The sequence below is a fragment of the Juglans microcarpa x Juglans regia genome, chromosome 7D, assembly GCF_004785595.1.
Source record: "Juglans microcarpa x Juglans regia isolate MS1-56 chromosome 7D, Jm3101_v1.0, whole genome shotgun sequence".
Classification (NCBI taxonomy): Eukaryota; Viridiplantae; Streptophyta; class Magnoliopsida; order Fagales; family Juglandaceae; genus Juglans; species Juglans microcarpa x Juglans regia.
This window is the reverse complement of record NC_054606.1, coordinates 23,020,546-23,037,200: the sequence shown is the minus strand read 5'-3', so window position 1 is coordinate 23,037,200 and position 16,655 is coordinate 23,020,546. Positions and strand designations below refer to the sequence as shown.

Sequence of the window (16,655 nt, the reverse complement as noted above, 5' to 3'; positions counted from 1 at the left end):
CACACACACCATGCACGTAAATCGCTAAACTGAGTTGGAAAGTTCACGTCTCCAAATGCCATATATATAAGGTAAAAAAATAACAAAAACTCAATTAAAGCACAATCAAAATTTAAAAATAAACATAAAATTGATTAAAAAATTAGAAAAATATATATATTAGGGTGATATACGTACGTGGATATATATATATATATATATATACACACACACACACACATACCATATATATATAACCATGCTAGCTCCTAACATGAATGGGGTGATCATGTGACAGAAGTACTACTGATCAGGTAATTCCATGCCCATTATAATATGCTCCTATAGAGATCATCATGCAGTCTGTATACAGCTTGTTACCTGATATATATATATACGTAGCCTAGCGAAGAAATTAATAAGCCATACAAATATATATTTATTTATATGAAAGTCTAAATTTGTGCAGCAGACTGATCATCATGTGCTACGTACGTACAAACTATTTGTACTCACTTGTGCGGCTCCTTAATTCATGAATTTGCGTACATGACATGCATATATATATATATATATACACACACATGACACACTTTTGTGAGAAGGGAATTTGGATGAAAAGGTTTTGCATGCATTGAGTGTTAAATTGCATGGTCCCCTGAAGTGAGCGAGGTAGCAGGAAAAAAAAAAACAAAGAGAAACCATGCACCTTTCTCATAGTCACTATAAGAAAAACGGACTTTTGTAACCAGTTAATTCCAGCGAAATGAGTACTATTTGTAACTAAAATTAGTTGCGAATAATCTTTTGGTTGCAATAAATTGGTCACAAAAACCCGTTTTTCTTGTTATTAAATTTATATTGACTCAACGATACCGACATGACTAATTAATATTAATACTGGTGTGATCAAAATCTACTATATTAACATGAGCTAGTATGAAAAAAAATATTTTTGCTTTGATGGTTTTGTATCTTAATGGATTTAAAATTAAGTTGCGTATTAATTATACACCAACTTCTGATACAAATAAAACTCTTTAAGAAGTAGTGAAATTTGTTAGGACTTAGCATGCAGGTGTGTACGTACTGAAACTTCATGCTTCCTTTTGTTGTGGAAATGATGACCGAAAAAATAAAAGCAAATACAAACAAATCATACATTATAAAATTAACATGGTTTGGAAATATGCATACGTCCACAAAGCATGTCGATAATTTTATTATACCGAGAAATCACAAAATACACTTTAAGGTAAACTTTCACTATTTAGAAACCTCAAAACCGCCTATACTATTAATCATTTTTGTATTTATAGCACCACACGGCATAAACCTTAATTTTTACTTTTTTATGTTATTCGCTTGAGCAGATTGTAGAGCGCACCTCGAGTGAACTCTTTGCCCGACGGCCATTTGAGCGACCTGTCGAACACTACTTGAGCGAACTCTCTATCTGAGCTTTGCTTGAGCTACCTGTCGCACAAATATCAAGCAAATTTTCTGCCTAGCACTTCTTTTAATTGCAAACAATGCCAAAAATTAGGCCACAGGCGTTACCCCCGAAACCCCAAGGCCTAGGCCATGCATGGAGTGCTGGCCTAGGTCGATAGACATCAAATCTGCCCATCCTTATCAAGTCGGGTCATCAAATCGAGCCAACACACCAACAAATCAAGCTCCACAAAACCAACACTTTTATCCTAATTTTGAGTCACAATTCAACACAGTCTTCGATCTAATCTATTTTCAAATGGATTACTATAAGAAAATTAATAAGCCAGCCTCTGATAAATTAACAACCACACCATATATATATATATATATATATATTATATAAGAAAATAATAAGTACATGCATAAATAGTGCAAATTCCTTGTGTATATATATATTTTTTAAGTTGGCAAATTTGGAATCCATATGAAAAATTTTATCTTCTAATGATAAGACTTTTTTTTTAAAGATAGTACATAAGATGAAACTTACATTCTGTACAACTATATCTAGTATTACTCTCAAAATCCCTTATTCTTCTTTATCAACCTCAACATCCATAATTTAATTATATAAATGCTCAACTACCCATGATCAACATCTCATTATTACACCCCGTCATCTTCGATAGTGATACATGCAACGTCTATCGTGATTAATGGTATTTAGGTTACGAAAGCTGCATCTAACTGTGTTTGGGGCCAAACCATGCTTACTAGTTTGAAAGTCTAAAGCGGATTATTCAAATTTATCAAAACATTATGAGCTGGAATTAGTACTAGAATAAAAAGATACATGAGACAATATATATATATATATATATAGTACTACTATTTATTTAAAATATCTCGTATATATAGTACTATTTATTACTATGAGCTATTTATTTTTTATTTACAAATCCGAGTGGAGGATACATATAGTTCCACACAACTTGGTGGAAACAGGTCGTTTTCTATGAAATTTACACTTTTTCCGATTATAGTCCCTCCCGGAAAAAAACGAGATTTGTTGTAGTGAGACCTTTTACACTTTTGATGCAATGCTCTGTACGTCAAAATTAACGTGCTTTTCCTTATGAGGATAATGTTAACAAATGTGCATCCCAAATATACATACTAGTGCAAATAGATTTCTTTTCTTTCTCTTTTAAATATTTTTTTAAGTGTATTTAACTATTAAGAAAAATAATACAAATTCATTAATAGTCACTTCCTTAAGTTTTAACCATTAAAAAAATTAAAAACACATTTAATTAATAGGCACATTTGAGTTCATTCTATCATTTTCCTCCTTTAATCAAAAGATATAAATCAGGCCGTGGCCAGTTTCAATAAGAGTTATCGTCAAGTAGTCTCCATATGCAACAGACTACGATGGTTCCAAGTTCCAACTAAAAACCCATCGATGGCAATGGATCGGGTGGCTGAGAATTGATTAGTCAATTCTATCAATACGATGCATTGTTTTTTGTTCTTTATTAAGAAAAATAATTAAACAGTAGGCATGATTTAGGGCGCCTAATTAAATTAGATCAGCTGTTATCTTGATCATGATTTTTATTCTTATAAGACAATAGGACTGTTCATCTGGGTCCGATCTTTGCTTGGCCCGATCTATAATTCTGAAAACCAAATTCCGGTTCTGGATTCCGAACTAAAACCCAGGTTGCAAAACCCGGGTACACCCGATTCGGATTGGCCGGATTTACAATCCGGTACCTCTTTTTTTTCCCGGCCTCTCTCTATCTTTAATATATTTTTCATTTTCAATACCAATGCTTCCAATTCTAAATAATCTTGTATATAAATAATTAATTTATAAAACTATTTAATCCACTGTGGCCTTCAAGTTCAACCACACAGACACTGGTCAGGTTACGGGAGAGCTAGCCATGCTCATTCAACTCAAACTACCATGAAAGGACCAACCTGTCACTTGAATGAATTGAAAGAAGAAAGAACTCTGAACCCGCAAAGGTAAAAACGTTGAAAAGTGGACTACGTGCGTTCACACTTTAACTTTACGGGTATACGTGGGTTCCGGGCCAGAACCCGGATGAACATTAGGATCATTCTAGAGAGCATGCTATTTGAAATTAATCCACTTTTGATTGATATAATAAAAATGACTATTTTTTTAATTAGTTTTTAAATTTTAATTTTTTAAAGAAAAATTAATAGTTGATATGTCATTTTTTATTTAAGAAAATATAGAAATTAAAAATGTGGAATTAAATAAATTTGACTCAATTCGGTCAAATTAGGATTGCCGATTGAAGTTATATATGTTAATTAGTATTTCTGATAACTTTATATATAGTACCATTAACCTAAAGTTAACATAAATATCTCTTCTTCTTCTTTTTTTCCTTTTTATTTTTTTTTATTTTTATAGAAAACCCTCTTCAAATTTCATTATAATGTAATTAGAAGAACATTACATCATAGGTTCAAATTGAGTTAGACCAACTTTCCTAATCAATTATATATAGTACGAACACACAAAACATCCGCAAACTTCTTTGCAATGGCGCCAATACACTTACACATGAAGTGAGTGGACAATTACATTTGGCTCCCTTCTTTCATGCAGATGGATTGATTTAGACATCTCATTCACCTCCACCAACAATGCTCCATCCGTTTTGTTACTCATCATCCTCACATACCACGCACAACACACCATACTTAAGGGCAGGTTTGGAGAGTGAGATGAGAATTTTGTGTTTTGTTTGAGAGTTTAAAATATTGTGTTTTAATATTATTATTGTATTGAGATTTGAAAAATGTGAATTGAGATTTGAAAAAGTTGAGTTGTTTATTATATTTTGTATGAGAATTTGAAAAAGGTGTAATGATGAGATGATATGAGATGAGAATTTTGTATCTCATCCCATCCCCCAAACCTGCCCTTATTCTTATTTTTTCTTATTTTTTTATTTTATTCTGTCTAAGCTAATTGAGTTCTTTTAGTACTTATCATCCATACCCACATATTGATAAGAGAAAAATAATAAAATAAAAAATTATGTATGGTGTGTGAGGATGATGAGTAGAATTTTTCTCCCTACACTTATAGATATGTAAAACTTTTAAGCACCTCAATTGTCGTTATGGAGTCACTTAATTTCTATAATAATGTCAGGTATGATCTCCATATGACATATTAGTTGTAGCTCTCTCAAAGTTTCCATATCCTCTACCTTCTCAAGCATAATTTCAAAGAAAAATTCTACCCGTCATTTCTACACCACATATCAGACATGATTTTTTATTTTTTTTATTTTTCTCCTTATCAAGTATATGGTGTAGGAATGATGAATAGAAAAATTCAATTAGTTTAGCAGAAATAAAAATAATAATAATAATAAGTGTGGTGTGTAGTATGTGAGATGATGAGTAGCAAAGTTCAATTTCAAATTCAGATCATTTGCATATATGCTACCATTAAAACATTAAAACCTCTAATTTTATCTCAGCAAGATAATTCCCACTTCAAATTTAGAGTAATTATCAAGTAATTTTTTAGAATTCAGATTATAATAGTACTCACATCTTCTATATCATAAGATGTCATGTTAAATTTATGCATTTTCATTTAGTATATATAAAAGTAGTTGGAGATCAAGGCCAATTAATTTATCATGTTATAATTCTTTAGTTCTCATGACTGTTCTTAATTTGGGCATGCATGCATATTCTCTACGTCTACCATGATCTTTAATTTAGATCAATGCATGGATTGAGCAATTGATGAATTGAACATATTCCTTAATTTCTATGATCTGTACCATAATCCACAAAGCCATTCATATTTTAAGACTATGATCGAGAGGCCGGTGGCCACCAACAACGATTCTATGAATTAAGAAAAAAACGATAAATTTATATATATATATATATATATATATATATATCTTACAACTATTTTATATTCAATCCATACAAGTGTTGAACCATTTCATTAAAAATAAATTTATATTTTATAAAATTACTCACCAATTAACATATAATTATAAAATAATTGTATATGGAGTTTGTGTTTATTATAATTACTTTTTTTAATATTATGATTTTCCCACAATGTTTCTTTACAAGTTTAAATAATTTACACATATTTTACATTGAGCAATTTTTAACCAATTTTTTTTATTTTTTTTTACTAAAAAATAAAGAGTTAATTTACATTCAAAATTAACGTGCACTAGAAAAAGCCCAAACTGACAGTTACAAACTGAGGAACTATCTGTTGCGGGACCCACAAAGCATTGTTTATCATAGAGCAAAACGACATCATTCTCTATGGAAAAAAGAAGATAATGTTCCACTTCCTTCCTTCCTTCGGGAGACACCACCCCTTCCCCAAAAAACCAAACCATGACCGATTTGTTCTGTCCCGACTGCAAGCGGGCGACGGAGGTGGTGTTCGACCACTCAGCCGGCGACACTGTCTGCTCCGAGTGCGGCCTTGTGCTTGAGGCCCATTCCATCGACGAGACCTCCGAGTGGCGTACTTTCGCCAATGAATCCGGTGACAACGATCCCGTCCGAGTCGGTGGCCCCTCAAACCCCTTGCTTGCGGACGGTGGCCTCTCCACTGTCATTTCTAGGCCCAATGGGGCTTCCGGAGACTTCTTTTCCTCCTCGCTCGGCCGCTGGCAGAACCGCGGGTCCAATCCGGATCGTTCGCTTATTCAGGCTTTCAAGGCCATTGCCACCATGTCCGACAGGTTTCTTCTTCTTCTTCTTCTTCTTCTTCTTCTTCTTCTTCTCTCTCTCTATCTCTCTCTCTCTCTGGTTACGGTGGTTCCTTTTATGTTTAGTCGGAAAATGAGAGGAAGTTTTAGAATTGACGTTTGTTTCTTGTTTCTCGAATTTGAAACTTTTCATGCAACTTTTATATAATCACAGTCTCTCTCTCTCTCTCTCTCTAGGATGCTTTTTTTTTTTTTTTTTTACCTTTATTTTTCTGTGATTGTCTTCACTTTCGAATTCAGCCATGCTTTGGGAAGAAAGAGATGCATTTTTAAAAGAACTAGACTGTATTTGTTTCGTTGGGAGGAAGTGAGAGGTGAAGGGGAAAAGGAAACGGGGCGATGAGATTTGCTGATTACAAAGAAAATTCAACCGAGGCCTCTTAATTTAACGTTTGGATGGTGAGAGGTACTGGAGGCGCAAACTGGAAGGGCGTTGTTTTAGATTGTCTGGGTTTTGCCAATAAACAAGTTTTTTAAAGCTCCTAAGAAACAAAGTTATGAGGTGGACATATCTGTGAGGATAAGTATAGACAACTTTTTTATTTGATTTTAAGTTAAGCCTGTGTGTGTCTGCGAGTGCTGGGTGAGAAAGTGGTGGAAGAGAATAGAAAATTTGGTGGGTCCTTTGTGTTTTTGTCTTGTTTATTTGTAAGAAGGAAGCATTATGCTATTCAAGTAGGGCTCTTTATCTGTTTGGGCTGATTGAGTGGGAGTTTCCTATATATGGGTAGGAAAACATAATTCGATATTCATGATTTATATAATTATTCCTATTCTGCTATTCAACAGTGTAGACTTTTTCTGTCTTCAGTCTTTGTAACCTAATATTCCCATTATTTCAGCAGAAAACAGATTCCTGCTTTCTGTTGAGAATATTTGCAAACTGCAATATAGCTGAAACTACTATTTTCATTGCCAACTTTTGTCAATAAAATAGTTTGTTAATGAAAAGACTTGTACGTAGACTGAGAGAGAGAAGAAAAAACTTGTGCAAAGGAAATATGTGGTGTGGCTATGAGTGAAGTGAATTAAGTTTCTATAGAGCATAAGTAGCTGGTTTCTATTTCAGGCAACACATTCATTTTCTCTGAATGGTCTAAAAACTCTGGAGTTCAAGTGTCACTTCTAGTGTTTTATGGCAATGTTTTGTCTGGATTACGAAGTGATGTTTGATTTTTAAGAATTACATAATCACATAAAAGAAAAGGAACAAATCAAATGTACTTTTCTCATCTCTATAAATGAGATACCAATAGTAGGTGATTGCTATGAGATTGTTGAAAATCTAAGCTTTATATCTGACTGATGCAAGTCTTCACCCAAGAAAAACTGATAGAATAATTCTCTATTTCAGGTTGGGACTTGTTGCAACCATAAAGGTATGATGGTTACAAAGGAGGATTGTTTTAACTTAATTCAATATGCTGAAAAGTGATCTAATATCTATGTTACTTTGTTTGGGTTTTATCATGAGTGGTTATGTCAAAAACTTGATATATCTTGTATTGTGCTTAGCTGCTTCACACGTATAATGTTCATATGATCCATTTGAGTGTATTTGGAGATGTAAGGACCCAATTGTTATGGGGCTATTGAAAGACAATCATTTCACTAGCTGTTGAATGGTTGAAAGAGTGTCTTTCAAGAGAAAGCATGTACGTTATATGGTGTTGTACATATTCTGATTTCAGTCACAACCAACCAAGAGTGATTAAGATGGAATCTGAATTCCTAGTAGGATTTCAGTTCTAAACTGTCTTAACTGATGAAGGTCAGAAAACTGAATATTCATAAATGTTCAAACTTTCAGAATTAATTGTTAACAGAATCAAATAATACTTGGTTAAAAGGTATGTCGGTAAAAACTAAATTGTAAATTTGTTTTCTGGTTAAGGACACTATCCTGTTTATGTAATTTTGTTCGTAGTCCGATTCTATCTATCAATTTTTAATCACAGCAAAGGCAATTATTGGAAAACAGATGCTTGTACAGTTGGCAGTCACAGTTTTTGACGTGAAAATTAGCGCTGTAATTCTGTTGCAGATGTGCAATTGTATAAGATAGTATTAGGAACCTGTGCAAATGCACACATATAGATATGGCATCAGTGTTACTGCATAGAGAGAGAATGTAACATAAGTGTAATCTGCAACTTACACTTATCATCATTATCATCATTCCTTACAAAGATCTTAGCCCACAAACTCAAAGTATAAAAGAAAAAGTTTCGAAGATCTTCAAAATAGCACTCCTTGTCTTCAAAACATCTCCCATTTCTTTCCAGCCATAGACACCACACTAACACGAAGGAATCATTCTCTACCTGGCAGCAACATCTTTCCTCACCTCTCAACCGCGCCAACATGCAAGAAGCTCCACTACTTCCTTAGGCATCAGCCAAAACAAACCTGTCCAATCACAAAGAGTTTGCCACCTCACAATATAAAAAGAGATGATTTACAGATTCTCCATCCTTCTTGCACTCGACACACCAATCAGCTATACACAAACCACGTTTTCTAAGATTATCTGTAGTCAATACTTTCCCTAGAGCAACCAGCCAATTGAAGAACACCACCTTAGTAGGTACCTTCACCCTCCAAATGCTTTTTCATGGAAATACACAGCCAGAATGACAATTAAACACCTAATAATAAGAACTGACTGAAAACCTGAAATTTCCTGCATAGTCCCACAATAGCCTATCCTCTCTTCCCTGCATCACTTTTGAATTATAAATCCTTCCCAAAAAATCTGAAACGACATTAACTTCCCAGTTATTTAGATTTCTAATAAAGTCAACATTCCATAAAATATTATTATCCGTACATTGAAGATAATCTGCCAAAGCAACATTTTGATCCCTTGCCAGCCTGTAGAGAGATGGAAGATAATCTGCAACTTACAAGTTGCATATGATTCACCTTCCATATTTTTTGGGTGAACGGATCATTCCATCAATAGCAATACAGTTCAATACATAGCATCTTTAGCAATACAAGGTCAAAAACAACATACCAGAGAGTATAACAAACACTCCTAACATAAACTACAAATCTGCAAAGACTCTTTTGCTAAGTACAGATAGTGTTGGTCGGAATCTCTGTTCCTGGGCTGCTAAGAAGCACCCCTTACTCACCTCTTAAAACCATTTTTAAAGGCTACCAAATTATTTAGATCCTGTGAGATGATTTTCAAGATGCTTTGTTTGTGACTAGGTTGGCCTCCATATATCCTGCAATTCCTCCATATCCAGACATGATATACTACAGCTCCCAATGCAAGTTTGCATATTACAGCTCCCATACTTTTACCTTACAGATTCTTCAATCTCCAATCAGTTACTGGCTTGTCCCTCAAACACTTTCTCCTTACTTCTCTCCATACCCGTTTTGTATAGAGATTATCTGTACCTTCAATGCAATTTCTACAAAATACACTAGGAATCCATGTATACCCGCATTGCATGAATCTATCTTGAGTAGAGAGTATTTTTTATTTTCCACCAAAATAGAAAAGTTTGCTTTGGAATTGCACATGAGATACAGAAAAGTTTCCACCAAAGAATTCTGGCAATTTAAATTTAATAGCCTTCCCAAGTATCGGAAGTAATAAACTAGCAGAATTTAAAAGGAAGCCAACCAGGTTTATCAAAATTACCTAGCTGAATAGAAGGAAGAAGACTCTGAATTATCACTATGTACTCTGATATGCAGGCCTCCTACCCATTGTTTATTAACCGAACCGCATGAAAGTTTAGCTTCCATATGGCTTTCTGAAACAATGACAGCCCTAGATCCAAATTTGTTTTTATGAGGGACACTTAATGGATGCCACTAGTCATGCCAAAGATAAATAATTTCTCCATTCCCAACTGCATTATGTAGAAAAGCTCTAGCATAATTCCCTAGTTTGAGAATCTTTGTACATCCCCAAGAACAGTCTGAAAATACCGTAATGGTCCAGAAGGATCTTTCCTTAATGCAAAGCGACCCACCAAGAACCTGCCTAATTATAGATAATCCAAATATGTTTTGCCTAATAGTCTTGTCTTTTTTTTTTTGGGACGAATAATATTTCAGTATGTTATATTTTTAAAATTATACATCTCATATTTAGCATGCTAGATTGAATCTCTGTTCTCTCTAGTTTTGAATTGTTTTGGTTCATTCTTCCTTATAAAAAAAAGTGTTTTGGTTCATTCTTGATATATTGTGTAATTTTGATTTAGGATCGAGCAAATGAAATATATAAGAAAGTAGAAGATCAAAAACCTCTGAGAGGAAGGAATCAGGATGCCATTTTGGCTGCTTGCCTCTATATTGCATGCCGTCAAGAAGACAAGCCCCGGACTGTAAAAGGTGTGTATATAATCTCTTGAGAATTTTGTATCGGTAACTTATTTCTGTGTATGGGAGTCCCTGAATGTGTTTTCTGATCAGAAATTTGTTCCGTTGCTAATGGAGCCACAAAGAAGGAAATTGGTCGTGCAAAAGAGTATATTGTGAAGCAACTTGAAGTAGAGATGGGCCAATCCATGGAAATGGGAACCATACATGCTGGGGACTTTCTGGTGAGTTTGTCAAGTTACACGCTGTAGAGGAGTGCTAAGCACCCACCAATCAAGGGGTGTCACCTTAACCTGTGGGGTCTCCTCATGCTCCATGCAACATATACATGTATTTGGCCCTGCGCATAATGCTTGATGCCCACTGATTGTTGAGTGGAAGTTGCTGACTTGGCAAAGGCTGCTAGCATTGCCCTCCTTCATGTCATAACCTACCAATGGCTTTATCTGTCACGTCTTTATTTTCTAAATATGTCTTAAGAATTTTCTAACAAAAGCATTGAAATCAATCCCATTTTTATATATACAGAGACGTTTTTGTTCCCATCTTGGCATGAATAATCAAGCAGTTAAGGCTGCTCAAGAAGCTGTACAGGAATCTGAAGAGCTTGATATAAGGTAGTTCTGATTTTTTTTCTCTGCTCTAGAATTTTGCAGATGTTAAAAGGCTTTTCAGTATGTTCTCTTAGTCATTCCTTTCTATCTGTATTTGCTCAACTGGTATGCCAATTGGTATGTAAATTTATGTCTCTCAATAGTTCTTTTCTATCTAGATTTGCTCAATTGGTATGTTAATGATATGGAGCCTGTGTGCTGTGCCGAATTATTACACTAGTATTTAACAATGGGAGGTTGCTTTTATACGAAGATAAATGTACTTGGTTATATAGACAAGGCTCCTATAACTGTATGGAAGACGTTATAGGTGGTAAGCCAGTTGGTGTTGCTTGGATATTGACTGATATTGGTAATGCAACTGAAAGTCTTAGAACCTGTCTCGTCTGAGTGTTCTCTATACCACGTCCAATACCATAGTTTATGGTATTTTTTTTGTTTAGTTCACATGAGTGCAGCTTCAAATCACATTTAATGGTCACCAAGTTTACTGAACAGTACTTTTAAAAGTCTATAAATAAACAAAATACCAGTTGATAGGAAGTCAAAATTCCTTAACAAAAAAAATCCTCGATTTCTTTTTAATTGTGATACAAGATTTTAAACCAGTCCTAAACAAATTTGTAGCTGCACTAGACAGTATTGTGAGGGGTTATTTTTTACTTTCTCTGAAGTTAAAACGTTGGATTTGCAGAATTTCAGATATTCATTGAGATTTAAGTATGATAATTAGATGGCTTTTAGAAAGCATTAAGAAACCATAAACCATGGCCTTTTGGGTTCTTTTGCAGGAGAAGCCCAATATCTGTTGCAGCAGCCGTAATTTATATAATAACTCAGCTATCTGATGACAAGAAACTTCTGAAAGGTTAGAAAAGTAAATTAATATTACTCCTGGTATCTCCTAACTCGACAGAGGTTACAAACATTGAAGCACTGTGGGTGCAGACATATCGGTTGCTACAGGGGTTGCTGAAGGGACCATCAGAAATTCCTACAAGGACCTTTATCCCTATGCTACAAGACTAATACCAAGTTGGTATGCCAAGGAGGAAGACCTCCGAAACCTCTGCAGCCCATAGAATATATCAACACCAGTTGCATGTTTTGCGGCAGCACCTTTTAGTAAGATGATGCTGCTATTTTGGACGTGGAAGAACTTCTTAGATTATCAGCCCTCTAACTTGTATTTCCCAATTATGTAGTCGCTGTCAAAGTAGTTGTCATCGAGCCAGAATGCTAATTTGCTTTTGTCAGCTGATGCCGTTAGATTACTTTCCTTTTTGTTTCGTTGGACTCTGTAGTGTTGGGTATGAAACACTTGGGTTGGGATGTGAAAGTAAGCCTTTTAACTTGGGGGAAGGGAAAAGCTCAAGAGCATGGCAAATTGGCAATTGTATGTAGTTCTCCTTTTCTTGTAATTTGGTAGGTGTGGGGGAGTGGTTATAGCAAGACTCTTGTATCTAGTTCTTCCTTTGTTGTAGCTGATGCGATGATGAATGTCATTGTACAAAATTTAGAGGCACTGTAAACAGCTTCAAAAATTCATGTCAAACAATGGGATTGAATTGGAGATTCATGTTTGCTCGTTGAAATCTAATTTCATGGAGTTGGGTGGCTTTACAGAGTGTTATTATCTCTTGTTTTTCCTGATTTGTTCGATCTTATTTCCTTCTCATGCCTTGAAAGCAATGGGAGAAAAATATGGGAAAGTTCAATGGCAGAATGGTGCTTTACTCATGTACAAGCAGCTGATTGTGATTTTGTGAAGCAAGATGAATAATTTGAGAACAACTTTTTAAGCCCCCCAATGAGGCAAGGCTTTAATCAGGAACTATAATCCTCATATACATATGACTCAATATGATATTGCATTATCTGAATTATCAAAATTGGTTTCTACTTGTGTGTACTTGCTCCTCGGTGATATACCATACCGGGTCCCAATATACATGGATGGATCTCTTTGTTGTGAAAGCAACGATGGCAAACAAATAAAGCAAACAATCACACGACACAAAATTAACGTAGTTCGGCAAAGTGTCTACGTCCACAGAGCTGTAAGGGATTTTATTCTAGAGGAAATTACAACCACACACCATGAGTTACAAGAGTATCATTCTACTCACACGATCTTAACTCTCACTCTCTTAAGATTTTTTTCAATCTCTCAATATGCTCTCACACCCTTGCTTCTTTTGTTCACTCTCACAAAAGAACAAACATTACATCTTCATAGTGAAAACGGTGTTAGAAATCCTAAATGGCAAAACTTAGTTCTTCGCTTGAGTGGGTGTCGAGCGTGCCTCTAGCAAATAACCAACACTCTCAATCCGTCTGAGTCCCTTCCTGATATTACCATAATTGGCCTTTGCAAAGGCATTTGAGTTGCTTGTCCTGGCCATGTAGTGGATTGGTATAGTTTTTTTCCCCCTTATTGTTTTCATTTGTATACAAAACGGACACCAAGATGATACTGACTTACTGAGACTAATTTCTGCTTATGCACGAAGAGAATTACCTTTAATTTTCAGGAAGATAATGCTTTTGTGAAGTAGGAATCCACTGGATTTGCATGCAATATTGGGTACAAGAGGTGATATGGCCTTTTGGTCTCTATATGCAAGTATAGTACCTCTGATTTTATTTGTTTGTAATGAAATAAAGAAACAGAATGTGGTAATAATGATTTCTTTGTTGAACTGTGATTTTTAGTATTTTCCTCTCATCACAAAGAGAGGAGATAATATTCCAGCTTGAAGTTCAAAATAAAATGTGTTCATAGTGCCCAAAATTGGAACTGATTTCTTGCCTAACCTAGGGGAAAAAGGGGGGTTGGGGGTTTTAAATCAATTATTTTAAGAAAAATTTCAGCTACATGCTATCAATTTATTTTCTTTACTACAGAAATTAAATAGATTTGGTACAGAATATGTCATCCAGTTAATGAAAAGCCTTTTTTTCATTAAGAAAATTAATTTCTCTAATTAAAGGAGTAGGCATTCCTAGCTAGCCGTCTAGTTAGGGCTGCTCATAGTTATGAATGTTATTAATGATATATATATATAACTATTCTACGTGCAAGCAGATTCGCGAATCAATCGGTGCATTAATGTTGACGTAGATTATTTTGTCAAATATTTATTTTCAAATCTGTACCGTTTCATTAAAATCTACATTTCTACCTTAATATTGGTGAGCGTATTGGTGTGCAAATCCTCTTACAATCAGATTTTCCTCTCTCTCTCTCTCTCTCTATATATATATATATATAAACTATAGAAAGATACTAAAAATCATAGTTGGTCTATAAAATTTTCTAGATAAAATCATAATATATCATATAATTAATTAATTTTTTCAAAATTAAGTAACTTGTACTGAACAAGTTCAAACTCGTCTAAAATTAAACGAATCATTCGTAAAAGTAAAAGTATAACTTGATGATAAACTTGATGAGTTCAATTCGTGTTCGAATAAAACTTTATCCCCCACTAGTACTTGTTCGATCGAACTCTATATATCCTTTTATACTACTGATCTACTCGTCCTAAAAGAAAGGGATCATAGAGAAAGTCAGTTAGGTTGCTTAATGAATTATTTTTATTGCAATTAAAGTAACTTAAAACTAAAAGTTGCCTAGCTAGTCGAAAAAGAGCTTTAGAAAAATGAAATAGATGATATTATTATTTTTAAATTTAATTCCCATAGGCCATTCATAAAGGTTTTCATCCTGATCATCTCTATTATTATTCGCCTTTTTTCGTTTGAAACTCGCACTCAACTTTAAGACTATTCAATGCGTTGCTAAAGATTTTCTTTTTCTCAATCCAAAACCTCTCTAGAGTTTTTGGGCACCACCATATATATATATATATATATATATATATATATATATATATATATATATATATATATATATTAGAAAAAATTATTCTCATCACCTTACACTTTACACCTTATAAAAAACACTCTCGTATACTTTATGAAAAACATTCCTACAATCTATAAAAAAGTTATAGATATAGAGAATGAGTGTGAATAGTAATTGATGTATAATAAATCTCATATAGTGGTTTCAAGAATATCTTCATGAAATGGCAAGCCAAGAGAGAGGTATATATGGTTCCCTCAAAGCTGTGTCAGCTTCCCACTTGGCGAAAGAAAAGTTTCAAACACTCGAGTAATCCTTGTCATTCCGAAAGAAATCAAAAAGAAGGAAGATGTCTTTATATATTCCTATGAATCTAACCAGCTATTAGGGCATATGTAGTTTTCCATCCCCTACAATTTCTTTATTGATAACGCTATGTCATTATAAGATATAATATTATAAAAAAATTACTTATTTGCAACCAGTTATTTCTAACGAAATGATTATTTTTCAACTAAAATAAGTCTTTTTTTGTCATAAATAGTCCTTTTCGTCGCAAACAATGGTCACAAATACCTTTTTTTTTTTTTATTGTTCGATTAAATGCTTATCTGTGATCGGATATTTGTAATGAAAACGACCGTTTATTATAAAAATGAATTAATAAGCATGCATTTTGTTTATAATGAATTGGTGCTCACTTTTTACGCGAAATGGATGGATGGATGGCACTTTCTTTGCTCTAAGTGACCCTACACTTTTTGTCCATAGACATGCATTTGATATCTGATGCTACAATGCAATGCCATATTGGGTCTTTGACATTTAGAGATTATTATAATATATTCACTCCTCATGTGGTCCCTCTAATATTGTGAGCACCAACCCTACATGCATGCAATATGCCTACATCAAGCAATAAAATTAAAAGAGTCCAAATTCCATGCAGAAAACTACCTGAAAAGCCCATTAATTCTGATCCACGTGACATACGATTTAGTTCTTATTAATATGTGTAGTATAACATGCATATATGGTCATTTTGGTCAAAGACAAAAGGGCTTTGTCACTCTAATGCCAAGTTGGGAGATAAGTACCACATCTACAGTGCGACATGTAGCATCATTAATAGCCACAGGATTTGAAGAAAAACAGATACATGCATGAGTTGTTGTATCTATGATCTGATGATGATGATCTAGTTTGTTCGATTTGACACTTCAAGATGGAAACTTTATTCCAGAATTTGATAACTCCCAATCATGATCTAGTTGATTAATGATTTGAATGCATGTTTAAAGCTCAATATTGGTACTCATGACATGGCATCAAAAGACACATGATAGGTTAATTAATGGGAAAGTGATTAATGGGTTAATTAATTTGATTGATTTTAAAAGTAGAAGGATATTGGAGGCCGGATTCAGACTCCGAAAATGTTGGTGCACACTCATATGGTACTATATATTTCAATATATTGTTAGTCTAATTTGTATTTTAGGGTCAAAATACAATTTAATCCTTTTTATTAAGAAAAACTAGTCTGTATCTTCATCTATAATATAATGAGAATTGATACAGACA

The 16,655-nt window shown here is 34.0% G+C and overlaps 1 protein-coding gene across 1 annotated transcript; it reads left to right on the top strand.

Annotated features, from left to right (window-relative positions):
- The first annotated feature begins 5,772 nt into the window (after positions 1-5,772).
- Positions 5,773-12,830, top strand: LOC121238843 (transcription initiation factor IIB). The gene is made up of 7 exons (XM_041135898.1): positions 5,773-6,206; positions 7,588-7,612; positions 10,466-10,595; positions 10,677-10,807; positions 11,112-11,200; positions 11,989-12,065; positions 12,146-12,830. Exons 1-7 carry the CDS (start codon positions 5,854-5,856, stop codon positions 12,277-12,279), a joined length of 939 nt encoding a protein of 312 aa, XP_040991832.1. The 5' UTR covers positions 5,773-5,853; the 3' UTR covers positions 12,280-12,830.
- Positions 12,831-16,655: the final 3,825 nt, after the last annotated feature.